At 42.4% G+C, this 27,411-nt stretch overlaps 1 protein-coding gene across 3 annotated transcripts in view; it reads left to right on the top strand.

Moving 5' to 3' along the window:
* The first annotated feature begins 3,734 nt into the window (after positions 1 to 3,734).
* Positions 3,735 to 27,411, top strand: part of GASK1B (golgi associated kinase 1B) — a 49,380-nt gene continuing 25,703 nt past the window's right edge. The window contains exons 1-3 of one of the 3 annotated variants that reach the window (XM_072974839.1): positions 3,735 to 3,882; positions 5,112 to 6,246; positions 23,573 to 23,787. In XM_072974839.1, coding sequence (XP_072830940.1) covers positions 5,346 to 6,246; positions 23,573 to 23,787 — 1,116 coding nt within the window. In that variant the 5' untranslated portion in view covers positions 3,735 to 3,882; positions 5,112 to 5,345. Of the gene's footprint in view, positions 3,883 to 4,196; positions 4,392 to 5,111; positions 6,247 to 23,572; positions 23,788 to 27,411 lie in introns of those variants that run through there. The other 2 variants (XM_072974845.1, XM_072974849.1) reach the window with 2 other exon arrangements.

The raw sequence follows: 27,411 nt of genomic DNA, 5'->3' as shown, positions 1-27,411 counted from the left end.
GATAGCCATATATATATATATATAGATTGAGAGAGAGAGAGAGAGAGAGAGAGAGAGAGAGAAAGGTGCACCAATCATAAATGGACAGCCAATGAACTATCCCCAAATAAATACCATCTGGGTCAAGAGCATCACCACCAGCCCCAGACCCTGCCCATGTTTCTTCTCCACCATCACCTCCATAATTGTATCAAAATTCTCAGGTTATTCTAATGGTCCAGACCATTATCTTATGGTCTATTCTTCAATTTGTTTTCCCCAAAGATTTTTTTTTTAGTGGAGAGAAAATATGTTAGGTATGAGGATTAGTGTATCAGTCACTCGGAGTTAATAATAGCTGTAACGATAACAAATGCTTTGAATGTTTTACGTGTACTCACACGGCAGAGCTGAAACTTCTATTGTGGCAACAGATTTTCGAACCATTAGTCATGCAAGGAATTTAGCCTGATTTTTCCAAAACTAAATGAAATTTTTCTCTTGAGTCTCATGATACCTTTCTAGTCAGTTTCAGCAGAGACCACGAGCAACATGTGGTCCTGTTGCCAAACGCGCCCAGGGAAGGAGGCTGCAGTGCTGGGGAGCCTAAGGTTGCTGGGGTGAAGGGTGAGGACCATGTCCGTTGGACCTCTTGTGGACGATACATCCAGGCCCGAGTGAGGAAGCCAGCCTTCTGGTCATCTTAAATGCTTCCCAAGAGAACAGCCTGAAGAAATGAGGCGGTCTCCGTGGAACAGTGGGCTGCCGGATTCCAAGGCACCAGCAGCCAGCCAAGGAGACAGCGATCTTCAACATGATGGCTAAATGTCTCCAAAGGTCAGCTTTATACACCTGCTGCACCCTGAGAGCCGGTATGCCCGTTCACAACAATGACAGTGGAGTAGCAGGAACATTTCTGCTGATCCCACCCCTCCCTCCCCACCACCCTGTGACTCCAAAAGAGCTGGAGCCAAACTTAAAGTGGAGTGACTGTAACAGGGAAGTATAAGTCTGACTCCACGTTGGATCCATTTCTTTCACTTTGATCTTTGTATCTATTGCTTTTGCTTCCAGTTCATCACTTAAGGGATGTAGCCTATAAGCTTAAATTATACATAATGGTGCATCTCTGGGAAGCCTGTCTCCTAGATAATGAGCATTAAGCTAAAATATCTTTGTTTTTAGCTCACAGGAAACATCTGACCAGGCCCACTTGGGAATGGATGCAGGAAGGGAGAAATTAACACGGCCCCTCTGGAGGCTGACTGGAGCCAGGAAATATTTGACTTTACTCCCTCCCCTTTGAGTATAAAGGAAGCCCCAATTCTAACTCAGGGAAGATGGTTCTTTGGGACACTAGTCCACCATCTTCTCGACCTGCGGCTTTCTGAATAAAATCATTATTCCTTGTCCCAACACCTCATCCCTTGATTTACTGACCTTTGTGCAGTGAGCAGTACATGCTTGGGCTCAGTGATGTGAGTGGGTGGGTGGATGAGGAATAAAGCCCTAGACAGAAGAAATAATCCTAGATGGATTTCCTCTCCCCTTTTTCAGTAGCTTTCGGCCATACTTTTTGAGGGACAGCTAGCTTCCAGACAGGGGAAATGCTTTAAATTTAAAAGAAATTTGAAAATCTTGACCATTATGTAGAATCCAACTTTTGATTAGGTGTGTGTCTTTGACAAAAAGGACCAGAGAAATCTTTAAAAATCTCAATACGACTAGGGAAGTCCTGCTTGAGTTTTTATCCAAAGGAGTTGAAAAGAGCTACTAGGTCCACAGAGCAGTGGGGAGAATGATTAAAACTGGTTTCTGATTATATCTGCTGAGCATGGTTTCTGCATTGTATTTGTAATATCAACATACTAGCAACACCAATAATTATATTTTTTAAACTGAAGTGTAGTTGATTTACAATGTTGTTGGTCTCTTTTTTTTCTTATTTTTATTGTTTTTTTTTATTCATTTATTTGATTACTTTATTTATTTATTTTATTCAGTCAGTTACAATGTGTCAATTTCTGGTGTACAGCACGGTGTCCCAGTCATCCATATACATACTCTGGTGTACAGCATAGTGATTCAGTTACATGTATATTCATTTTCATATTCTTTTCCAGTATAGGTTATTACAAGATATTGAATAAAATTCCCTGTGCTATACAGTGGGGCCTTGCCGTTTACCTATTTTATGTAGTAGTAGCTTGTATCTGCTAGTCCCAAACTCTCAATTTATCCTTCCCCTCTCCCTCTCCCCTTCGTAACCATAAATTTTTCTCCATGGCTGTGAGTCTCTTTCTCTTTTGTAAATAAGTTCATTGGTCTCATTTCTTACATTGTACATATAAGTGATATCATATGATATTCGTTTTCCTCCATCTAATTACTTCACTTAGTATGCTAATCTCTGGGTCCTTTCATATTTCAACAATAAGTCAATGAACTGGTTCCTAACTCTACCAGACAGCATCCCCTTGGTGCAATGGTGACTCCCTGTCAAGAAGTATGTGCTGGGACAAGGGCCTCCCAGAAGTTCAATACGGTGTCAGGGACAAAAACACTCCAAATTTTCATCCTATCACCATTGTCTCACTCAGGCGTCCCAAGAAACCCACGAGGTAAGTGCGACCATCATTCGTCTCTTCGACAAAGGAAATGAGGCTAGAGAGGAGGTGGGTTTCCTGTGCCTGCAGGAAGGACCAGAGCCAGGAAGCGAGAGGGTGGGACTCCAAGCCATGCCTCACCTTCTGAAGCCCTTTCCCTAAGTATTACCCTCTTCAGCCTCCGCTAATCCCTCTTGTGGCTGGAAGGGAGGTGATATATTGGCCTTTTAATAAAAAGACATTTTGTTGGGGGGAGAGGTGCAGTCAACAGATGTACCAACTTGACAGCTCTTATCTACTTCCTAAGCATTTCTTCACCAAACAAACAAACAAACAAACAAACAAACAAAAAACTGCTTTAGAAACAGCTGGTGGAAGCTTCTGTTTAGTATAACCCAGTCTCTGCCAAAGACAATTTTAATTTTTAGAGTCAGGTCAGTTATTCTTCGGAAGATATGTAAACAACAAGATAGTTTGAAAAACCAGCATTGAGACAGTTTCCTTTGCAGAAGTTAATATTCACTAGCTAGAAAATAATTCTGTGCTTAGAGAAGGGTTCCTTAAGAGTACTGGAACACCAAGGAAATTGACTGGATGCTTAACTTCTCATGAAGTTTAACCAAAATCGACAAGTACTTCCAGGCCTGTGTCAATATTGAAATTGTTTCTTCTTCCTCCACGTGGCAGAACTTGTCAAGAGGGAGAAAGGTCTGCGTTTAAGAGTGCTAAAGTAACAGTTCTGTTACAATATTTGGTATTTTACACTTGGAAATTTATTCATTCTTTCCCTCTATATTCCAATACCTTGACCCTTTTTTGCATCGTAAAAAGGCAAACTTGTTAGAATTGCACACCACACCCCAATCCCTTACCTGCCCCCCACCCCCATAGCACAACCTTCCTTTCCGGTGGGAAAACCTTTCCTGTCCCCGTCCTGCCCTGCCGTCCAGATTCTATTTGCTGTAGAAGGAAAATCTAAGTGAGACCAGAGGTTATCAACTCTGCCTCTGTGCCAGGACACACAAACCACCTAAACCAATCACTAACCTTTTTTTTTTTTTTAAAAAAAAAAAAACCCTCCAATCAGAGAGGATCCACAACTTCTTGGGATTTGCTGCACCTGGCAGAGGCAACACTATAAACGTCTCTCCCCATCCATGTGCACTCTTACCTCTCGGTTCTGTTTTTTCCCCTCATTTGCATTAACCCTTTCTTACCTTTTTATGAACTTCTAGACCTACGCTTCTCAGAAGGGGTGGGACACCCACGTCACTCTGCCCGCGGCCAGGATGGAAAGGTGAGTCCCTGAGAACTGGGGCACTGTAATCCTGGGCAACCGGGACGGACAGAGAGCTGGTGGCATTCAGACTGCTGCTGAGCAAACTCTCAATCCCTTTTAACTCCAAGAGACTCTCATCTCCAAGTCTGTTTCCAAACAGGACGCTAGAGGGCTCCCAGGGGTTAAAAATCAATGGGAAAAAAAGATCTGAATGAAAACTGCTTCTGTACGGCATTTGTTTTTTCCAGAATTTAAAATTAAAGTTTATTGCTTAAACTATTAAAAAAAAAAACCCTCAAACCTTACACGTCTGAAAAGTGAGTTGTCAGTCGCCAGTGAAGAAGTAGCTGTTTTGCTTTGCAGTCAGTAATTTTCAAGGACGCTTTTGAAAGCTGAGCTATTTGAAATGTGGGACACTCTTGACCTTGAAGTATGTTCTACTTACATGCCTCAGCCTTTAAAAGTTCTTTGCATTAGAGTCAGGGATCGCATTCTTCCTGGAGCCAAGCACCGGGCCAGCCGTGTAAGTAAGTCCTTATCAGCCCTTGTTCTTTCTAATAATGTGACAGAATAGAGCTGGAGAGGTTTTTGTTTTCTTTCAGCCGACTTTGGTGGAAAGAAAAGAAATAAAAAGCAGTTTGATGTGTGTTTTGCGTTTATGTGTGTGCGTCTGTGGATGAATACATGGAACTGCTTCCAAGATACGTAGGCATGTGTGGCTTTACATTATAATAACTCAATATATGATAAGGGACTCTATTATGAAAAAAAGGATGGTACCATCCGATGAAGAGATTATGTTTCTGAATTTGCATGTGAATACTTGCTACTTCTTCCCAATTAGCTTTTTGGGACACAGGACTTTTTAAAATAAATGTGAGAGAGCTATAGGTTTCTTTTTTTTAAAAAAACTATTTGTTACTGGTCTTAAATTATTTCTGACTTTCAAAAAAGAAAAATCTGGATTTGCTGAATTTTAACACTTTGCCTTCAGGATCAAATTAAATGAGTCTAGTTACAAGTTATAAAATGCCCTTGGATGTTAGTGGTTTGTTTTCACTCATTGAAACTGAAGGACAAATCTATACAACCATCTTGTTTCTATTTTTTAAACCTCATTTAAAAATGATCTGGCGGTGATGGTGATGACAGAAAAGGGTTCCACTTTTTCCTTTCCTCTTGTGGAGGAACTGGACTAGCTTGAGACGGTGACTCAGTTAATGAAGTCCGTTTCCATTCATTCTTAGGAACAAGCCACATTTCTTTTGGGGGAGACTGACAGAAGTTTAAAAGGTCGGCTGCGGCCAGTGTCAGAGACATTCCCGGCTCCATCACGCACCCTTCGCGTCCACCTCTGCCCACTGGAGACCACTTAGAGACCCAAGCGGAGGCGACAGCTGCATTCAGGAAACCATGCCTCCCGTCAGCGGGAGCCAACTGCAGACTTTCAACCCTGTTCACCATGTGGATGCGGCCGAGAAATGACCTGTCCGGACAAGCCAGGGCAACTCATAAACTGGTTCCTCTGCTCCCTGTGCGTCCCGCGGGCGCGGAAGCTCTGGAGCAGCCGGCGTCCTAGGACCCGGAGGAACCTTCTGCTGGGCACCGCCTGCGCCATCTACCTGGGCTTCCTGGTGAGCCAGGTGGGGCGCGCCTCCGTCCAGCACGGAGGGCCGGCCGGCAAGGGCCCGCACCTCGGCCGCGACCCCGCTGAGGTTCCCTTTCCTGAGATACCCTTGGATGGAACGCTGGCCCCGCCCGAGCCCCAGGGCAATGGGAGCACGCTGCAGCCCAACGTGGTGTACATCACCCTGCGCTCCAAGCGCAGCAAGCCGGCCAACATCCGTGGCACGGTGAAACCCAAGCGCAGGAAGAAATACGCGGTGGCTCCTTCGGCCCTGGGGCCGGAGGCTTGGGTTGGACCATCCCTTCAGCCTCGGGATGCTGCGGGGGCGGCTGATGCTGAAGTGCCTGGGCACGTCCAGAGGGGAAACCTGGGGGGGCCACCCTGGAGGGGGATACAGGGTCCGGGAATGCGAGGTGGCCGCTCGGACTTCCAGCTGCCCCAGGCCAGGGAGAGCAACATCAGGATCTACAGCGAGAGCGCCCCGTCCTGGCTGAGCAAAGAAGACATCGGCCGGATGCGCCTACTGGCGGACGGCGCGGTGGCGGGTCTGCAGCCGGCCCGGTCCAGGAGCGGAGCGCGCCTGCTGGTGCTGGAGGGGACCCCGGGGCCCTCCGCGCCCGCCTGCGGCCCCATCCCCTGTGGCCTGCTCAAACAGCCTGTGGACATGAGCGAGGTGTTTGCCTTCCACCTGGACAGGATCCTCGGGCTCAACAGGACGCTGCCCACCGTGAGCAGGAAATCCCAGTTCATCCCAGGTAACCGTTCCCCGCGCGTGCTTATTTGCAACTGTTGGGGGGATTCGGGCTGATTTTCCTTTTTTCCCTCAATCCCTTTTTCTAACTGATTTTCTCCGCCCACGTTTCACATTTGGACAGCAGCAGCAGAGCAGCGTGTCTTTCCAAGCGCTTGGCATGCTTGAGTCTCCCAGCTTTGGGAGGATGTGCGAGTTCCAGGGAGATGCTGTTCTCCGCGGGCAAGAGTAAGCCCACGCTGTGCGATCGGTGCTCCGCGTTCCCCTCACCGCGCTTCCCAGAGGCTTATTACATCTAATTAAAGCCGTGGCAATTTGCATGATGAGGAGAGGAAGGGGGTGAAGCAGAGAACTTGCTGACAGTCAGGCGTATAAGATTAGAGAGCTTGCTATGGAAAGTCAGTAGGATTTTGTTCATTGGAAGTTTTAAAAAGTGAGGGGGAAGTGGCTTATCTTTCCGTCTTCAACAGGGGAAATCTTTTTAAGAGGCTCCAAGCCAGACCAGGTTAGCCAGATCCACCCCCTTGCTTTTTCATGATGGATTTAACCCCTTTATTTTGCAAAGAAAATGAGACAAAAAGAGGTGATTTGTTCTGTTTATGTACTAACTAGCCATGTGGTTTCTCCAAGCCCTTGACTTTGATTTATGGAGCCTGAGGGCCAAGATGCTCTCAAGTGACAGTCATTTTGGCAGGTGTGCAGTCAGCCACTTCAGCTGCAGGCACAAGGGCTAGTCTGTGGCCACACTCATGCCAAATAAAGAATTTTCTCTGCATCCCGAAGCTATTCCAGGCTTTGAGTACAAAGTCAGGTGGGTCCACGACTTGCGTTTGAAAGCAGAGTGATCCTGGAAGTTGTCACCCTGAATCCAGGCTGGTCCAAGAGGCTAAAAAGGACCTCAAAGAGATGACAAACTCCAAGTTTATTTCCTTACTCCCTGTCACCATACAATTTAGCATTTCAGCCCGGTTTCCGTGGGGTCTGGACTGGAACAGATAAAGCCTTGGGAGTGACCAAGAGGCACCCTGCATTTTCAACGGCTCTAGGAGTATAATTTAGTCTCAGAATGAGTACTTACGGAAGTACCCGTGATGGACTTAGACTTGTCCTTCCTTACTTACCCCGGTTTGTGGCTAAGTGCTGCAGGTTGACAGGTTGTGTTTTGATGTCTCACGTCCCAAGTCACAAAGCCGTCTACCATGCTGCTGCTGACATGAGAAAGCCTCTCAAACAGTCCCTTAGATGTTGGTGAGGGCTCCCAATTTGCTAAGCACTGTGCTCACTGATTCATAGAACCTGCACATGCCTTGACTCCTGTGTGTCCCGCAACAGTGCTAGGAGGTAGGTTCTCTGGTTACTTCCACTTAGTAGATGAGAACATTGAGGCTTATTTAGGCAAAGTAACTGGCCTCAGTAGCCACCGCCGATGTTAATGGCTAAGCTGGGTTTCGAACCAACTTCAAAAGGTCAGTTCTTAGCCATTGGGCTTAGGTGACAATACTCCTTCCTGTCCAGACAGGAGCACCCTGGACACAAGGACGATGTTGGCAGGCGTTGGGGCAACAGGCACACGCTGAGGCTGTCCTGGGCCAAGCAGGGCAGAGGGCCGCCCTGTAATGCTCTCTTGCTGTCTATTGTGATGTCATAAAGTCCCCAAAGAGGTGCTTGAATATATCTGGAGGCATGGCACGCCCATCTGTCCTTTAACTTCCCTGGGATGCTCTGGGTGGAAGGTGGGAGAGTAAAGCAGTGGTGAAGACCCTGGGCTCTGGAGCTGAGCTGCCTGGATTTGAATATACCAACCACGTGACCTGGAAATGTCACAGCATCTCTCTGTGCCTTGGTGTCTTCAGTTGTAAATGACAATGATGCCTACCTCGGGAGGTTGTTGTGAGTTAATACATAGAAAACACATGGACCAGGTGCTTGACATGCAGTAAACCTCTAATAAGCATTGGCTATTTTTGCTACTACACGAGGCATATGAGGTATTCGCTGAGGTCACTCACATAGCCTCCAATCCTCATGTGTCATTTCTTTTATTTTTTAATTGAAGTATAGTTGATTTCCAATGTTATGTTAGTTTCTGGTGTATAGCAAAGTTATTCAGTTATACACACACACACACACACATATATTCTTTTCAGATTCTTTTCCATTATAGTTTATTACACAATATTGAATATAGTTCCCTGTGCTGTACAGGAGGGCCTGGTTGTTTATCTATTTTATATATAGTAGTTTGTTTCTGCTAATCCCAAACTCCTAATTTATCCCTTCCTACCATCTTTTCTTTTTGGTAACCGTAAGTTTATTTTCTATGTCTGTGAGTCTGTTTTGGTTTTATAAATAAGTTCATTTGTATCATTTTTTAAAAGATTCTACATATAAGTGATATCATATGATATTTGTCCTTCTCTGTCTGACTTACTTCACTTAGTATGATCATCTCTAGGTCCACCCATGTTGCTGCAAATGGCATTATTTCATTCTTTTTCATGACTGCGTAATATTCTGTTGTATAAATATACCACAGTTTCTTTATCCAGTCATCTGTTGTTGGGCGTTTAGGTTGCTTTGATGTCTTGGTTATTGTAAATACTGCTGCTCTGAACATTGGGGTGCAGGTATGTTTTCAAATTGGAGTTTTCTCCAGATACATATCATTTCTTTATGCGATAGAACTGGGTCAAAACCCAGATCTCCTGCTTACCTGGTTAAACTTTTTGGTTTCAGGATATCTCTTAGATATTAAATTCTGTTCTCTGAACATCCAGCATCTTTGGAAATAAAGAAGGTGGTTGCATCCAGTTTGAAGGAGGCATTTATAATCCCAGTATAGACCGGCTGTTCCTTGCTCCTTTCAGAAGTAAGTGGTGATAGGAACTGACAAGGTTGTATTGATGTGACTCTCAGTGTGGTGCATTAAATACCTAAGATTATATCTCAAGTAACACCAGACCTTTCTTTGTCCTTTCTTTGATACTTCCTCTTAGAAAGTGCTTAAGAGTCATAAAATCAGGTCAGTTTCCTCAGGAGCCTATGACGTGATTTAGACATAGTTATGAGCACTCAATATGATTCTGTGCATGTAGACATGGTACTGTTGTAAAGTCCATAAATAGATCAGTTCTGGTCATGGTAGGGGATACACAGTCCTAGGTCCTCAGCACCTACCTCTTGTCTTTTCCCAACTTGTGTCTTTATTCCACTGATTTCCACAGATGTGTGTCTTCCCTAGAGGGTCTTCCTGGTCTTCTCTTGGTGGAAGCTCGGCTTCATTTGATTATCTTTCTATCTCCCTGTCTAAGTAAGAGGGTGATAGATCTTATCTAATTACCCGGCACCTGTTTCTGGTTCATTCAGCATCATTGCTTTGTAATCATAATCACTTGTTGGTAATTATAACCATCTGTCCCTCCCCACTGGGGTCTAGGTCTGTGAAGGTAGAGATGTTTCCTGCCTTGTCATTATGTTCCCAGATCCTAGTGGAGAGTCTAGAACATAGTAGGTGCTCAATAAATATTTTTGAATGAAGGCAGGAACACATTTTTGGCCTGACTCTAAACAGTAAACCTATATTTGCTTCCAGCTTTCAAAACTCAGGACAGATATTCCCTTTTCAGTCCTAAATCCAAGCTGGGATTTCTCCTGGCAATTCTTATAAATGGTTTATTGTAACAGTAATGACAGATGTCCTTGGCAGCCTCTGTATTATGTGAATAATAAGTTTTATAGGACTTATTCTTGTGAGGCCCATCAATATGGTGGGCTTCGCCTCACTGTGAAGTCAGTTGATAATGAGTTTTCTGTAGGAGGGATGTGGGGCCTTAGTGGAGGAATGTGTTTCCCTGATGACCTGGCTTGGTCTGGGAGCAGATTTTTTTAATATTTGGGGAGTGGATGGCCAGCGATTCCTGTAAGTGATCTGCCCTAAGTATTGTTTCTGTTCTCCGACTTTTGATTAATGTTTGTGAAAATAAATTCATGCTTTATACCAAGAACTTGGCTAGTCTGCCTCATGAGTTGGATATAGATATTTGTCTTGTCTGGGTTAATCTTTCAAAGCAATCTATGCTGTAAATATTTTTTCACCTCAGTTTTGAGATGAAAGAAAGGTAAGAAGAAGGCAGCTCAAGGTCACGCAATGAGTTAATTGTTCAGAAAGAATTCAAGCCCTTGTCTTCTAACTTCCAAGTCTTTCTTCTTTGTCAATCTGTTTTCCTCAACAAATCCTTCCAGGGGCCTTCTTTCTCCATCACCATAACCTACTTGTATATCTGTCTCTCTGACATAACTGGACCCTGATGACTTGCACACTGATGGGCAGGTACAGGCAGCAGGAACCTGTTATTTCTCAATGAGACAACAGCCATCACCACAGCAAGAGGAATACTGAATATGACCATATACCAGGCCCTGTTTTTCAGTCCTGTGCGTGTATTATCTCGTTAAATCCTGCCACACATTTTAGGAGGTGGGTACTCCATGAAAGACGTTTCCTGGACATGGAAATAGAGGCCCAACATCATTAAATACCTTTGCTCAGAGTCATACACATTACCTAGGTGTAAAAAGGAGACCTAAGATGCAAAAAGAGGTGTGGAAGAGAATCAAAGGTTATGACTGAAGGATCTGCCAGCCCCAGCCTCTCAAATGATGCTTTCTGTTCTTTCAGTCCAAAGGCAAAGGGTCCCAATTATAAAGCTCATCTTGAGGTATTTATTTGTTTGTTTGTAAATCTGACATGAGTCATCCTACCAGCCCAGAGCCTCCAGCTCAGGTTATTCTGGGACAGGTTCTTGATTGTGTAACTTGATGAATTCCAGATGATTCTCCTTGACTGCAAACATCTATGTGTGAAGTTGGCAGGTTTACTGGCCCCGTACTGTACACTAGACCATTTTCTGACAGGTGTAATTCCAAAGGTATCCCAGAAAATGAGAAGGGCAAGGTTGTAATTATGTTGACAGTGCCAAGAGTCTACCATACTACAAAGTCCAGCCATTAGCACTGGAACAGAGTCTTGTCCCATGTGTGTCTTTGGAGGAAAGGGGGAAATCCAGAAATGAATTGAAAAATAGCATCCAAGGCCTTTTTAAGAAATCCATTTTTGCAATAATGAAATCTTTTTCAGTTGTGAATCTATAAAGAGTCTAGTGTCTAGATCTCGCATCACATTTTAACACAATGAGTTGGAAGGATATAGCTCAAGTTGTAGAGCATGTGCTTAGCGTGCACAGGGTCCTGGGTTCAATCCCTGATAACTCCACTAAAAATAAATACATAAAATAAATTATCTCCCCCCAAAAACAAACAAACAAAAAAACCAACAAAAAATTAACACAATGATTTCTGATTTACCATTGTGCCAATATTTCTATTTAACTTCTTTTTCCAACTCAACAACATAATGTAATATTTTTACTCAGGGAAGTATTGTGATAATTACTCTGAACACTGCTCCAAGGGTGGTGGTGGTTGTTTAAATTCAAGCCAATGCTTACCAGATTTTCTTATTTTACCACAAACAATCATATGTATGTAAATATGGCTGGACATAGTGCATTTCCTGCCAAACCGTCTTTGTGAAAATCATCAGTCCTTGCAAAGGTCACCAAAGACTATGTGGTGCTGGTATCTTCAGATAAATTTTTGTTAAACAAAATCTTCTGAAATACTTATCTAAGACAAGATGAACCATGTCAAAGTCAAGGGCACAGGAACCCTAGCACCTCTCCAAGGTCTTCCATTTAGCAGCGTGGCCAAGCCTACCAGCAAGCCGAGCAGCCCCGTGCATGAATCCCAAAGGCTACCATTGTGGTAGCACTTAAATGTTATGCTATTTCTCATGCCCAGCATGGAAGACGCATTCTGCGTGCCTCATTTTTAGGATGTTGCTTTCTTGCCACAGAGCTGTCATACTGAATTAAAGTAGCCTTGTTCTAGGAATTCTGTGTGTCAAGGCTGCTTGGATGACAAACTGCAGGCACCTCACCAACTTCCATTTAAATTCATCAGAGATTGCACGTTGTCCACTGTTCTTCAACTTGTGCTGCCTCGTCTTACTCTAAAGCAGGAGAAATATGCTGTGTATTTTCTACTCTCTTTTTGAGTCCATGTGAGCCGCGCTGGGAGTTGTCGGCTGATGGTGCGGTGGCCAGAGCAGGGGGATGGCAGGTGTGCAACTCATGTTGTCCCAGGCTCTCAGGTAAGATCGGAGGCATTTTGCAAGTAGTTGTGAGCATAACCCAGATGCCCACACAACTTGGAAACACCCTGACTCCAAAATCCTAGAAACCTGGGACATGTGTGCAAACTTTCTTAAAATATTGATGCGAGAGTATAGAAATCATGTCTTATTTTTGAAAATCGAGTTGAAAGCACACTGTGTTCTTTATCAGAAAGGCCCTAAGGATATTTCTTTAGTGATCAAATTGAGCTGGTCAGCTTAATACCTTCATTCATCAGTGAACAAAGTTTGCTGAGCGTGGGCTCCAAGCAGCGAGCGCTCGGCTGTACGGTCCTCTGGTTTGCTCACTGCACACCTTCCTCGGCAAAGTGGGGGCACTGGGTGACCTTCTCTGCTGTGTCTCTGGAACGTGTCCCTAATCTCACACGGGGCTGGGGCAGAGGGGACAGTGGGTAGTGGTTGCCACACGGCTCACAGCTGAAAGATGCTGGTTCTTTGCTCCGTGTAATCTGTCCCCTTTCACAGTATCACACTGATCTTTTCTTCTTTTAAGAAACATTTCACCGAGCACCTGCTGGGTGCCAGCCACTCCTCCAGTGACTGGGGTCCACATCAGTGGACAGAACCATCCAGAATCCTTGTCCCTGTGGAGCTGACACTATTGGGCCATGTGAGAGTTCAGTGGCCTGGAGGGGATGTTCATGTGGGCTACTGATTCCGAGATTCACTCAGCACCAGCCTGAGCCCAAGGTCATGACCCTTCCAGCAGGACTGAATCTGTTGCTGTCTCTGGGTTAAGTTCAAGGACAGCAGAGGTGCCGACCTCCGTTAACGGGCAAACATTGAAGTTTGGGGTGAATTCGATTGTAACTGATAGCATTTGCTTCCTCTGTGTGAAACACTGTTCTAAACCTGGAGAGAAACTGTATCTTTTCTAATTCAAATAGCTTCGCAGTTAAGAACGTGACTGGCGTGTCAGTTTGCGAGGGCTGCCGTCACAGAACCCCAGGCTGGGAAGCTGGAACGGCAGATATTTCTTTCTCACACTTCTGGAGGCTGGAAGTCCAAGATCAAGATTTTGGCAGATTTGGTTTCTTCTGAGGCCTCTCTCCTTGGCCGCCTTCTCCCTGAGTCCTCATCCGACCTCTCCTCTGTGCACACACACCCCTCATGTCCCTTTGTGTTTCTAAATCTCCTCTTCTTACAAGAAGGACCCCGGACAGATGGGCTGAGGGCCCCCTCTAACAGCCTCATTTTAACTTAATTGTCTCTTCAGAGGCCCTTTCTCCAAACACAGTCACATTCAGAGGTGCTGGAGTTGGGGCATCAGCATACGCATTTTGGGGAACACAGTTCGGCTCATCACAACCGGCAGTCTAGACTCCCTGAATTTGATTCCTGGTTCCACCACTCGATCACTGTGTGACCTGGGAGAACTAACTTACCCTCTCTCTGCCTTATGCCTTCATTGGTGCAACAGGGATGATGATAATGAAAACGATGACCCTGATGACAGCACTTAGCTCCAGAGCCGTGAGAACTAAATGAGCTGATACACATGAAATATCTATAATGGTGCCCATCCGACGTTCTTGGAGAGATTTCCTATTGGGAGAGTGAGGCTGGGAGAGCGATGCATGTCCTCCAGGGGCCCGCAGGTCGTGGGTTGCGGGGCTGGGATGTCGACAGCGTGGGTCAGAAGGGTTCCACAGCCCTGTTCTTCGCGCTGTCTGCACCATCTCCCATTTCCCACATCACCTGTCAGCCCCAGTGGTTGTGGGCTGCGGTTCCCAGGTAACCACGCATCCCCATGGGAACCCACTGCCCCTACTGCCTTTTGGTCTGACTCCTGAATGAAGCCATGATGCCTTAAGTGTTTCTGTCTCATGACGGCGATTCAGGGTCCGGAGGAGAGGGGCAGCGGTCTTTCCACCTCTTGTTTTCATCACTCCAGTGTCTCAAAGAACGGTGGAGACAGAAGAGTGGATTGTTGAGCACAAGCAGGGTAGAATGAGGGTGTGGAAACCCCTGCACACACCACCTCTACTTCTCGAGTGTCTCTCTGATCCTTCTCAGTCCTTCTCAATCTCAGTTTAGAGTGAAGACAGTGAAAGCACAGCTTACGAGGAGGTCACACCAACCAAACTTTTTTTAAAAAATTGTTTTCATTTTTATTGGGATACAGGGGATGGGTTGAGAAATATTTATGCAAGTCATGCTTCCCCAGGAGACATCCATCATAATCTTGCTGGGACAGCTTTCAGAGCCTTTTATTTTCCTTGAAGCCACTGCTCAACCAACCACACTATTATTCAGGACCCACTGACCATTCCTTAGAGCCTAAGGGCTTAGAGGTGAAAACTGGGGATTCTGAACCTTCATTCAGTCATTCATCAGAAGTTTTGAAAGCTTGCTCTGGTCCAGATGTTATGTCAGGAGTTGGAGACCCAATGGTGATTCTCAGACAGCTCCCAGCTTGGAGGGTAGGAGACAGCCAAGCAGACAAGAAGTGCAGGATAAAGACCTCAGTGGAGATATTTTCAGGGAATCCTATAGGTACAGAGAGGGGGAACTTAGTCCAGAATGTGTGTGCATAGGTGGGTGGGTAGGGGGATTAAAAAAAGTTTGAGAAGAGGTAAAGTCAGAATTGGTTCTTAAGAGTCACTGCGGATGGAGTGAGGGACACAGTGGGTACTGACGGGGAGGAGAGAATTGATGGGTGAGAAACCTGCGAAGGCAGAGTGTGCTGGGGAAACTGCCAACAGTTCTGAAACAAGGAGACTGGGCTTGAGGGGGCGGTGAGAAGGGAGTGGGTGGGTTTTACGGCACGTGAGGACAGGGGACTTCATCTCACCTGTAATGGGAAATCACTGAAGGGTTTGAAGAAGAGGGGAGACATGGTAAAGGTCACTCTGGCCAGGAACTCATGGCCTCTTCATCCACATTAATAAACACTGAGCAGCCCAGGGCCAGGGCACCCTGACGTGACCAAGACTTCATTGGCAAAATGCGACTGTCTGCAGAGCCTGGCAGTGACCGCATCATCCCTACCCTCTGAAGTCAAGGTCAAGGTCTGTTCCTGTTTTCTACATGGAATATTGAGACAGGAAGAGTCTGGGAGTTTCCACTGACAGAGCAGAAGTCCAGGGCAGACCTGGAAAGCAGAAGTTCCCGCCCATTAGTCAAAGGTTCAGAACAAAGCGGGGCTTTGTTCGTAAAGTGGAACTGACGGTCTAGGTCGTTTGAGTGGTTTGTGATGGAGGAAGTCACAAGTGCTTCACACTTAGCCAGTTCTGGAGGAAATGTGGAGATTATTTTAACTCAGTCCAACCTCGGGAAGGCAAGTTATGAAGTGAAAAACAGTTAGGAAGGTAACTAAATACATTTATTTTTTTGTTAGGAGAACAACATTCTAAATCATTCAGAAATCCGTTCCTAAGAAAAGTCCTTACATCCAGGACTTGGCTGGTTAGACTCTACACATATGAAATCTATGGAATTCTGCCTCTCTACTGCCTCCCCCTAAGAACTGAACAGAGGTTGGTTCTTCCTAATATTCAGCAGTGCTGTATCTTCACAGTTTCCATGGATGTCCCACAGCCCTGCCAGGCAGGTTTGGAAAATGGTCTTTGCATGCCTTGAGGAACTCACTGCCTTGGTCAGGGTGGTTGGAGAACTGGCCTTGAGTCTGAGGAGGCCAAAGACATGGTTCAGAATAGAATAAATGCCTGTGATTTCTTCTTTGACCCCACGCCACACGCTCAGCTCCTCTTCAGAGAAGGTTCTTCCCCTATCATTGCCCCAGCCCACCACCTCACTATTCCGGGGCTCGGCAATCCTTTGCTTCTTGGCTGTATGCTGAGAGCTCAGTCTCTGTTTTAGTCCCTCCCTTGCTCCCTTCAAAACACCCTTCAACTGGCAAACCTTTAGCTCGATCGCCATCACACGCGGCCTTGTCTGTTTCTATGAGACTCCAAGCTGCGGCCCGGGTCTTGCGTGGGACTGGGATCTCGTAGGACCGCCGTGTCTGGTGTGCCTCACTCTGAATTCTTTCTGTCTGAAACCCAGCAACCAAGTGGGTCCAGGTATTGAGGGACGATGGTAAATACATGTTGCTGGAAGAGGTGGATTAACCCTGATGAAAACCCTGAGCAGAAGTAACATCTCATCTCATCCTTTGCATTTCCTCCCGCCTCAAGGTTGTCACAGCATCCTGCACCCTGTTTTGCCCTCCCTCACATTGACTAACTTGTTCACCATCACCAACTCTAAGCCAAGAGATCTTACGTGTTTTTTTCGCTTTGGTCTAGTAGTTCTAATGGCCAAAACCCTACTGTGATAAGCACTGTCGAAAAACAGAGCAGATAGTAGTTAGGGGATCATTCACAACCAGACACCTGCTACACGGTCACTGGAGACACACCCACATCAGCATTTGATTTTAACAGATTAGAGATTCGCAACGTTAAGGTCCTCCTTCAGTGCATCGGACGGTTGGAACATGACAGAATTTCCTTCCCAGAGCAAAGATGAGCCTCAAGTTGTGACGGGTCTCTGTTTTCTCAAATGGGTTTTAGAGTTATTTTTAATGAAGGGCTCTGAGCTGAATTGTCACTTTCCTTTTTGTCTTGTTCACGAGAAGTCTTGGAACTTGGCCCATGTGATAGAATAGACTCTTGACTTCAGAGCTCAGGATGTTTTGAGTTATTTTTGCTCAGTGATAAATGCAGACAGACATTCACAGCTCCACCCAGCATGCTTAGCATTCACCTGCAGTTCCACAAAACCTGTCACCCCGTGTTCAAAGTGTGGGGCACTTAATAAATCCGTGCAGAGGCGGCTGTGTGTAGCACTCATTCTCAGTGAATTTTCACATTCATCTTCTCAAGAGAATGTCCTCATTGTGCTTTTGAATAAAAAATGACTTGGGAGAACATCAAAATTCAGAGGAAATATTCTGATTTTGGAAAAAGATAAGTTTTACTGGCAAGTCTCATCTTTTCAAAGACAGCTGCATAAGCTTTAATACACGTGAACACCCACATATCTTTAAAACCCCACCTTCTCTCCCCACTCTGACAGTTAGAATTGTATTTCTTCACCATCACGAGGTCTTTAGAGAGGACAGTCCTGCATCATTTTGACACACCTGGATGCAGAGAGATGAATGCTCCTCGTCTCTGAAACCCTTCAGGTGAATTGCTTTAACCAGTTTCCTGCTTTCCGAGGTTGTTTTTCTGCCATCCTTTCAGATGGATCAGAGTTCATTTACTTCTGTTAACAGCTATATTTTATAAAAAGTGGAATTCCCCTCACAGTAGTGGTCATAGCTCTGATGTTAGCACTAAAAGGGAGATTTGCAAGGATGCTTGAAGAAGACCTGGCTCAGCCTGAGGAATGCCACGCCCCTGCTTCCCCGAACCCCGCCTTCCTGCCGTGCCGGACGCTGGGCAGGGCAGGACAGGAGGCCTTTCTGGGACAGTCAGCATATTTTGCTGAGGGGAGAGGGATGTGAAGGAAAACAGATGATATTAGCTGAAAAACAATTACTCCTATCAGCTGAAAACTCCCTTTGGCAGTTGAAGAACAATTATTAAAATAATTTAATGGAAAATGTATCATTCAAAATGTTTTCAGATTTAAAGGAGAGAAATGGTAAATGAAATAAATATACTCATCGGTAGCTCAGGGGTTGATTCTCTATGGTCCGTGGGTGAAAAATGCTCCTCACCTCCTGCAGCCCAGTTTTGTGTGGTCTGTGAGCTACCAATGGTTTCTACAGTTTTAGAAGATTGAAAAAAAAATCAAAAGGTTAAGAATATTCCTGTAACACTTAAAAATTCTATAATATGTAAATTTCACTGTCTATAATGAAGTTTTATTGGAATGTAGTCACTGCCATTTGTCTATATATTGTTTGACTGCTTTTGTATCATGGTGGAGTTGAGTACTTGCTAGTTGAGACGGTATGGCCCTCAAACTGAAAACGCTCATTGTCTTCCCTTGACAAGGTTTGCTGATCACTAGGCTAGACTATTATATCACAGTTAAAGTCACACTATTTTTTATTTATTATTATTTTTTATTGAAGTACGGTTGATTTTCAGTGCTTCAGGTCTACAGTAAAGAGATACACTTATAAATATATATGTAAATATATATTGTTTTTCAGATTCTTTTCCATTATAGTTTATTACAAGATACTGAATACAGTTCCCTGTGCTGTACAGTAGACCCTTGTTGTTCATCTATTTTATATATTATAGTTTGGATCCCAAATTCCAAATTCATCCCTCCCACATTAAAGTGATACTGTTTAAAAATATTTAATTGTGAGAGAAATGTTTATGATGTAACATTAAATGAAACAATTATGAGAAATTATATGTATATATATATATATATATAATGATTCCAAATAGTTTATTTTCATTGCATAATTTTTGCTTTTCCCCTGGTGGAAATGTAAGTTCTATGAAACTAAAACAAAACAAAACAGAAAAACAGCTGAAAATCTGGCATGTATGTATGTATGTATGTATGTAAATTTCTTAAGACAGTTTACTTTTCCAGGTAGGAAAGAAAGGGATGGGAAAATGCCAGATGTAAATATATAAATAATAGAACCAATTACTAGGATAGGAGATTGTCGATATTGTTGTTTTCTTGGCTATGAATTTTTAATTTTTTTTCTTTTTTGTATTGAGATATAGTTGAGTATATTATATTAGTTCCAGGTTACAACATAGTGGTTCCATATTGCTATAGTTTTATACTCTATTTAATAATATACTATTAAATACTCCATAACAAAGTTTACAAACTATGACTATATTTTCCTATGCTGTATACTGTATCTTTGTTGTTTATTTTATACATAGTAGTTTGTGGCTATCAGTCCCCTGCCCCATCTCACCCCTCCCCCTTTCTCTTCCCACTGGTAACCACAACTTTGTTCTCTATGTCCATGGACCTGTTTCTGTTTTATTGTATACATTGGTTTGTTTTATTTTTTAGATTCTACATGTAATTGATAACAGAGTGTTTGTCTTTGTCTGACTTATTTTACTAAGCATAGGATTCTGTAGGTTCCTCCATGTTCTGGCAAAGGGCAGTTTTTCATTCTTTTTTATGGATGAATAATATTCCACTGTGTATATATACACCATATCTTCTTTATCCATTCATCTGTTGATTGGCACTTAAGTTGCTTCTTTATCTTGGCTATTGTAATAATGCTGCTGTGAACATAGGAATACATGTATCTTTTCAAATTAGTGTTTTTGTTTTCTTCAGATACATACCCAGGAGTAGACTTGCTGGATCACATGGGTAGCTCTATTTTTAGTTTTTTGAGGAACCTCCATATTGTTTCCCATAGTGGCTGCACCAATTTCCAATATTACCAACAGTGTGTGAGGGTCTCATTTTCTCCACAACCTCATCAACATTTGTTATTTTCAGTCTTTTTGATGATAGCCATTCTGACAAGTGTGAGGTGATACCTCATTGTGGTTTGATTTGCATTTCTCTGATGATTAGCAAGATTGAGCATCTTTTCATGTACTGGCTGGCCATCTGTAAGTCATTTGGAAAAATGTCTATTCAGTTCTTCTTCCCATTTTTGAGGGTTCTTTGCTTTTTTGATATTGAGTTGTATAAGCTGTTCAGCAGATTGTCTTTTTGTTTGGTCAATGGTTTTCTTTTCTGTGCAAAAGCTTTTAAGTTTCATTAGGTCCCTTTTGTTTATTTTCTTCCTTTCTCCCTCCCTCTCTCCATCTTTCTTTCTTTCTTTCTTTCTTTCTTTCTTTCTTTCTTTCTTTCTTTCTTTCTTTCTTTCTTTCTTTCTTCCTTCCTTCCTTCCTTCCTTCCTTCCTTCTTTCTTTCTTTCTTTCTTTCTTTCTTTCTTTCTTTCTTTCTTTCTTTCTTTCTTTCTTTCTTTCCTTTCCTTCCTTCTTTCTTTCCTTCCTTCCTCCCTCTCTCTCTCTCTCTCTTTCTTCCTTCCTTCCTTTCTTTCTTTCTTTCTTTCTTTCTTTCTTTCTTTCTTTCTTTCTTTCTTTCTTTCTTTCTTTCTTTCTTTCTTTCTTTCTTTCTTTCTTTCTTTCCTTCTTTCTTTCCTTCTTTTCTTTCTTTCTTTCTTCTTTCTTTCTTTCCCTAGGAAACAAGTTCAAATCACAGAGCTATGATTTATGTCAAAGAGTGTTCTACCTATGTTCTCTTCTAGGATTTTGATGGTTTCAGGTTATACATTTAGGTCTTTAATCTATTTTGAGTTTATTTTTGTATATGATATGAGGAAGTGTTCTAATCTCATTCTTTTCCATGTAGCTATATAGTTTTCTCAACACCACGTGTTGAAGAGCCTGTCTTTTCTCCTTTGTGTATTCTTGCCTCCTTCGTCATGGATTAATTTGCTGTAGGTGTGTGGGTTTATTTCGGGGCTGCTTTCTGTTCCATTGATCTCTGTGTCTGTTTTTGTGCCAGTACAACAATATTTTGATTACCACAGCTTTGTGGTATAGTCTGAAGTCAGGGAGCAAGATACTTCCAGCTGTGTTCCTTTTTCTCAAGGTTGCTTTGACGATTCAGGGCATTTTGTGGTTCCATATAAATTTGAGGATTATTTGTTCTACTTCTGTGAAAAATATCCTGGGTAATTTGATAAGGATTGCATTAAATTTGTAGATTGCCTTGGGCAGTGTGGCCATTTTAACAACATTAATTCTTCCAGTCCAAGAGCGTGGGGTATCTTTCCATTCCCTTGTATAATCTCCCAGTTCCTTCATCAGTGTTTTATAGTTTTCAGCATGTAGGTCATTCTCCTCCTTGGTTAAGTTTATTCCTAGGTGTTTTATTTTTTTTTGATATAATTGTGAATGAGTTTGTTTCTTTAATTTCTCTTTCTGAAAGTTTATTTTTAGTATATAAGAAAACAACAGATATCTATATATTAATCTTATATCCTGCAACTTTACTGAATTCATATTTTAGTTCTAATAGTTTTTTTTTTTTATTTTGGGTGGGAGCGTTAGCATTTTCTATATGTAGTATCATGTCATCTTTCAGCTACACATTTTAAGAATTTTCCACATTTTCTAAAATGAGTAGACTTACTTTTAATTGCTTTTAAACTATGAAACAAACATTTCTAAAGGGAAGAGAAACAGCCCAGAAGTTGTTACCTGTTTCAGTTGTTTTTGTGCATCATTTCCTCATTTCTCTGAGGGCCTTGTATGAATTGCTGAGGCGAATGCTGGCCTGTCTCGTGTATTGGCTTGTGTTGTTGAAGTTCAGTGTCAGATTTGAACTCCCTCTGAACGCTTCCTGACCCTAAGAATGCAAAGCACTATCTGCGGACGACTTTGTTCCAAAAACACTGACCGATAAAAGCCTCTTGGTCGATCTGGATAAGTCTGAAATGCCCGTGTCTTTGAAAGCCCTGTTGTGTCTTCCATGCACATTTGGTTACGCTGGTTTATACATGTCTCCCATTGCACAATGGACTGCTTTTCCCTCGAATTTATTATTACTATTTTTTAAATTGGCATACCATTTGGAGCATATACGTTTAAAATTGTGTTTATCTGATATCTAAGATAATTAGGTCCCAGCAACCCCAAATCATTTAGTAAAATAAAACCAAACAAAAAGGATGAAGATAACAATTAAGTTCTTTAGTTATGGCTTATGTTTCTTCTCTATTTTTCTCTTAATTGTACACCAATGACTATAGCCTGTTTTCCACAATCTAAAGGACATTCTATGTGCCCTGGCCTAAATTGGAAGGCCAAAAGGAGGAAGATTTTTATTTTGAACAAAACAGGAAAGTAGGTGATTAGAATGATTAAGTGAATGCTATTGAAATTATCGAGGTTGCTGTAACACCACATTCAAGAATGGTTAGAGAGGGTGACCGTTTCTTGTATTAAAGACCAGAGATAAGAACTCAGTGAGAAGGCAAACCAGCAAGGGGGTAAAATAAATGTCTTTAACAAAAAAACAAACAGTTATAGAATGAGAACCTCTCAGGTTACTTAGAAGAGCTTTAAAAATCCCTGTGCTGTCTTGACATTCCAGCCATAATTTCAGTCTTCTATAGTCCAGGCCTGTTGAGAATGAGTTAAATGGGTTTTTTTTTTTTCAGATCTTTGTCTCTTAGTTGTTGTTTTTTCCCAAGGCACCATTCTGATTTTTCAGTTACAAGCGAAGCTGGTTTACCTCACCTCACCTCTCAGTGACTTCATTTGGCAGACGTGGGGGCTTGAGAGTGATCTTTTGGTTTTAAGTTTAAAGCGTCATTTCATGTTGTTTACCAATGAAATTTCTAAACCGTCCAGAATGAGGCAACAACATTTGAGTGATCAATTTTTGGAAAAGTCACCCATGCACAGGCAGTTGAAGAAATGACATTTACTTAAACTTTGTGAGGCTGTGACCTCACCTGTAAGTGAATAAATCATCCATCACCCGGAGCACCACTGTTTCTATCAGAAAAGAAGAAAAAATCCTCCTGCTTCTTTTTTCTTTCTTTGGAGTTTATAGTTGCTGGTGTGAACCATACAATTTCACTGTTAAATTTGCGACTTCTAAAAATCCCTTCTCTTCCTGACATCATGCTGTGGCCTTAGAAAATCAGACAGTTGTTTTTACAAATAGAGAGCAGCTCCACTCAGACACTGAATAGACAATTATAAATGTCTGGATTCTTTCCTTTTTCAGGGCGGCTGCTTTTAGATGTGGAAGAAAACCACATTAACCAGAGGACATTGTTATTGGTGGTTAGTGGTCTATTCCTGCCACATCTGTAAGGCATCTTGTTTAAAAAAACAAAACCAAAAAACCAAACTTTTCTCTCCTTGTCGAACAATAACATTCTGTGTTACAAGACTTCTATCAGGAAGTATTGAGTTATAAAAATATTAAATGTTTAGAAGACAAAGGATTGTGCACTAACGTTCTGTTATAAAACTTGTACCAGGAAGCATCACTGAGGTATAAAAGGACCATTCATGTCGTCTGATCACACTGTGGCACGTCGCAGGTGACAGTGTGACGCTGTAAAGGAGGGCACGGTGGTCAGGAGTGCACACTGAGCCAGCGGCAAGCTCAATGTGTGTTTGCTTTTTGGATTCTGTAGATGGCCGCCCACGGCCGGTGATTCTCTGGGACCCATCTTTGTGTCCGACAAGCAACGAGACCCACTCTTCTGTGAAGCTCACCTGGGGAACTTATCAGCAGTCGCTGAAGCAGAAGTGCTGGCAGAACGGCCGGGTGCCCAGACCCGAGTGGGGCTGTACAGACGTGCATCACCACGAGTGGTCCAAGATGGCCCTCTTTGATTTTCTGCTACAGGTAAGTTTATTCAATCAAGTAAGCGTCTATGTGAGCCTGACACTGAGTTATGTACTTCTGCCATGAAGGAGTTTTCTGCACCTTGAGTTTTTATGAAGCCAGGGTTTAGGTTCTGGAATGCTGTATTTAGCAAGCATAGTACCCCATCACAAGATGTTATATCCTTTTGGGAAATACTCAGAAATGTCCGTTAGCCCTTTCATTACATGCTGAATAAGTACTTCCTCAGCACTTCACTCCTGCAATAGTCGTACCCATTATAGATACGAGTTATTGAGGTAGCCCATCGACGGTTCTCCAAGGTGAGTGTTCTTGCCTGACTTGGGAGGCAAGTAAGTGAACTGAAGTTTGGTGAGGTTGAGTAACTCACCCAGGTTCTTACAACTACTGAAAGCCGGGGCTGGGATTCCTGGGGTCTGCTGACAGTGAAAGTTTGCCTTATTTCTGTTATTCCGCACCGTTTCAACGGTCACTTGGCCACCTAGCTTACAGCCACTGTTTCCTCTGTTTTCTTTCCAGTAATTTTTTGCAAATATTTTATTACAACTAGACATTAGAGAATTATAAATATTGGCCATCTACATAAGTGAGTGATTCAATGTTTTGTAGGTTTCTTTTTTTTTTTCTTTCACATTTTTCAAAATTGAAGTATAGTCAGTTTACAATGTTGTGTCAATTTCTGGTGTACAGCATCATATTTCAGTCCTACATAGACATACATAGATTCGTTTTCATGTTCTTTTTCATTATAGGTTATTACAAGATATTGAATATAGTTCCCTGTGCTATACAGTTTATCTATTTTATATATAGTAGTTAGTGTCTGCACGTCTCAAACTCCCAATTTATCCCTTTCCACCCCCTTCCTCACTTGGTAACCGTAAGTTTGTTTTCTATGACTGTGTTTCTGTTTTGTAAATAAGTTTATTTGTGCCTTTTAAAAGAAATTCTACATATGGTATTTTTCTTTCTCTTTCTGACTTACTTCACTTAGAATGATGACCTCCATTTCCACCCATGTTGCTGCAAATGGCATTATTTTATTCTTTTTTTTTGGCTGAGTAGTATTTCATGGTGTAAATATACCACAGCTTCTTTATCCAGTCCTCTGTTGGTGGATATTTAGGTTGTTTCCATATCTTGGCTATTGTAAATAGCCTTATAACTTATAACTCTTATCTTATAACTCTTATAACTCTTATCTCCTTTCGGTAAAGATCTCATGACTCTCCCTACACCCTCATTCCAATTATGACCTTCCTTCCTCCTTTTTAGAAAAGCTGGTTTTCTGTAGTTGTCATGTTAATTAGTATTTTGTGGCAATTTAGGACTGCCTTCGCACATGTGCAAAACATTCTCCTTATGTTAATTCTTGTGTGTATGTGTGTGTGTGACATTTCAGCAAAGAACCAGAGGGAGACAAAAATGTAAGAAGAAAATCAGTTTGGTGCAGAGTCAGTGTGGGATCGGGAACTTCCAAGATGGAGGGGATGACCTCTGGTATCTGTTCTGCAAAGCCCCCAGTGAGAACTGAGCCTGAGAGCAGGCTACTTGGTTTGGCAAGCAGGTCATCAGGAGTCACCAAATACTCACGAAAATACAGCTAAGCAGCTCAGGCTGGTTTGAAGCTCTGTATGTGTATTATTATTCCATTTCATTAGCACACTCACTCTGTGAGGTAGGCAACCTTTCTCCATTTTACAGGCAGGGACACTGAGGCATAAAGAGGTTATTATCAAGAACTGTGAAGACTCTGAGGTCTTACTCTTCCTGCAAGCTGACACGTAGCTAGCCACAGGTTCATAAAAGACAGAAGGCTTCCAGCTCAGGGACAAATGACTTTGTTAGTCGTGTTGCTTTGCCCTTCGAGTCCCACTGGGTGATATGAGGTGGCCCTCGTGAATGCTGTATATGGTGGGTTTTTGTACGTTTTGAGAAACTCTAAGCCTAGGAAACCCCAATCTTCTAAGAGTTGCTAGCAAACTTGCCCAACATTTGTCCCAGAAGCTGACATTATCTTTATTATCTTGGTCAGGAAACAAATCTGTCTTCCAATTCTCCAGCAGGAGACACTCTTTATATCTTCCAAAGCTGTTTGCTCTACTGACATCCTTGAAGAGAGCATGCAGAACAAAACTTGATATAAGATGTGCAGAAATGCCTTCGAGAATTGTTTCTTAACAGTTTCCTGTCTTACCTGGCTAACGTGGATGCCATCATTTTAACTATTACTGTATAACAATTACCAAGTCGTCCTTAGTTTAATGAAAGAAGTTGGTGTGATAAAATGTAGTAGCAAAAATATGGAGAAAGAATAAAGATTTCAAGGATTAAATAGCCTCACAGACATAGAAAACAAGTTATGGTTACCAAAAGGGAAAGATGGGGGGAGAGAGAACTTGGCAATTTGGGATTAACATATGTACACTACTGTATATAAAATAGATAAACAACAAGGTCTTACTGTATAGCACAGGGAACTCTACTTAACACCTTATAATAGCCTATAATGGAAAAGAATCTGAAAAAGAATATATATATATTTTTATATATATATATTATATATATAAATAAATCTATTGAAAAATCCCTATATAGAATCTCTATATAAAGTCATATATATATATGAGGGAAGCTACAGCTATCCTTCAACCAATGAAGATGTATTTTTGCAACATCTACGGTGTGTTTTACTGTAGAAAACCACCACAGGGGTCACAAAGTAGTGTTAAGATGGTCACCCTCTCTACCCCTAGAAGATAACTTAGTTAGGAAAATATACTGTATAAAACAAAAGTATAGCTCCATGTAAAAATGGGTGGCTGAAATTATATACGTTCTTAGTGTTACAAGTCAAAAGAAGACTTTGCTGCAAAACTAGATAGTGAAGGAGAAAGTCTGAGTAGGATTGTGGGCTGTAAATGAGAAAGAAGATACATAGGACTGGCACTGTTCATGCAACATTGAAGGCATCCTAAATCAGGCGCAGCTCAGAGAGATTTTGGGGTCGGTTTCAGACTGCTACAATAAAACAAATATTGCAGTAAAGTGAGTCACGCAAAGTTTTAGGTTTCCCAGTGCATGTAAAAATTACGTTTACAGTATATTATAATCTCTTCAGGGTGCAGTAGCATTATGTCTAAAAAAACCAATATATTCGTCTTAATTAAAACATAATGCTGCTGGGAAATTGCTCCGATAGACTTACCCCATAGACTTCCTTGATGAAGAGTTGCCACAAACCAACTTGTAAAAAGCGCAATGACTGGAACATGCGATAAAAATGTTCGCCTGTGTACTATTTGTCTGAAGCAGTTATGTAAGGGAGTAGTGATGCTCCCTGCCTGTGAGAGTTATGCTAGAACATTGAGGAAGAGAGCTATTTTCACAGAGTAGAGTTACTTTGTAACTCTCTCTGCGCATCACCCTGACTCAGCAGGAGCAAATCCCCGCTGAGTCTCCCCCCGCGTGCATTAGCGGTTTTATCATTGCCATGTCTATTTTCTGTGGTCTTGAGGAGGTATCTGGGCACATGGAATTGCTATTATAATGTTTCAAATCCGTAAATTAATACTATTAATAACCTCACCATCATATAACACTTGCTATGTGCCTGGCACTGTT

The sequence above is a fragment of the Vicugna pacos genome, chromosome 2, assembly GCF_048564905.1.
Source record: "Vicugna pacos chromosome 2, VicPac4, whole genome shotgun sequence".
NCBI lineage: Eukaryota > Metazoa > Chordata > Mammalia > Artiodactyla > Camelidae > Vicugna > Vicugna pacos.
Note: the sequence above shows the minus strand (reverse complement) of the source record. Positions and strands in the feature narration are given on the sequence as shown.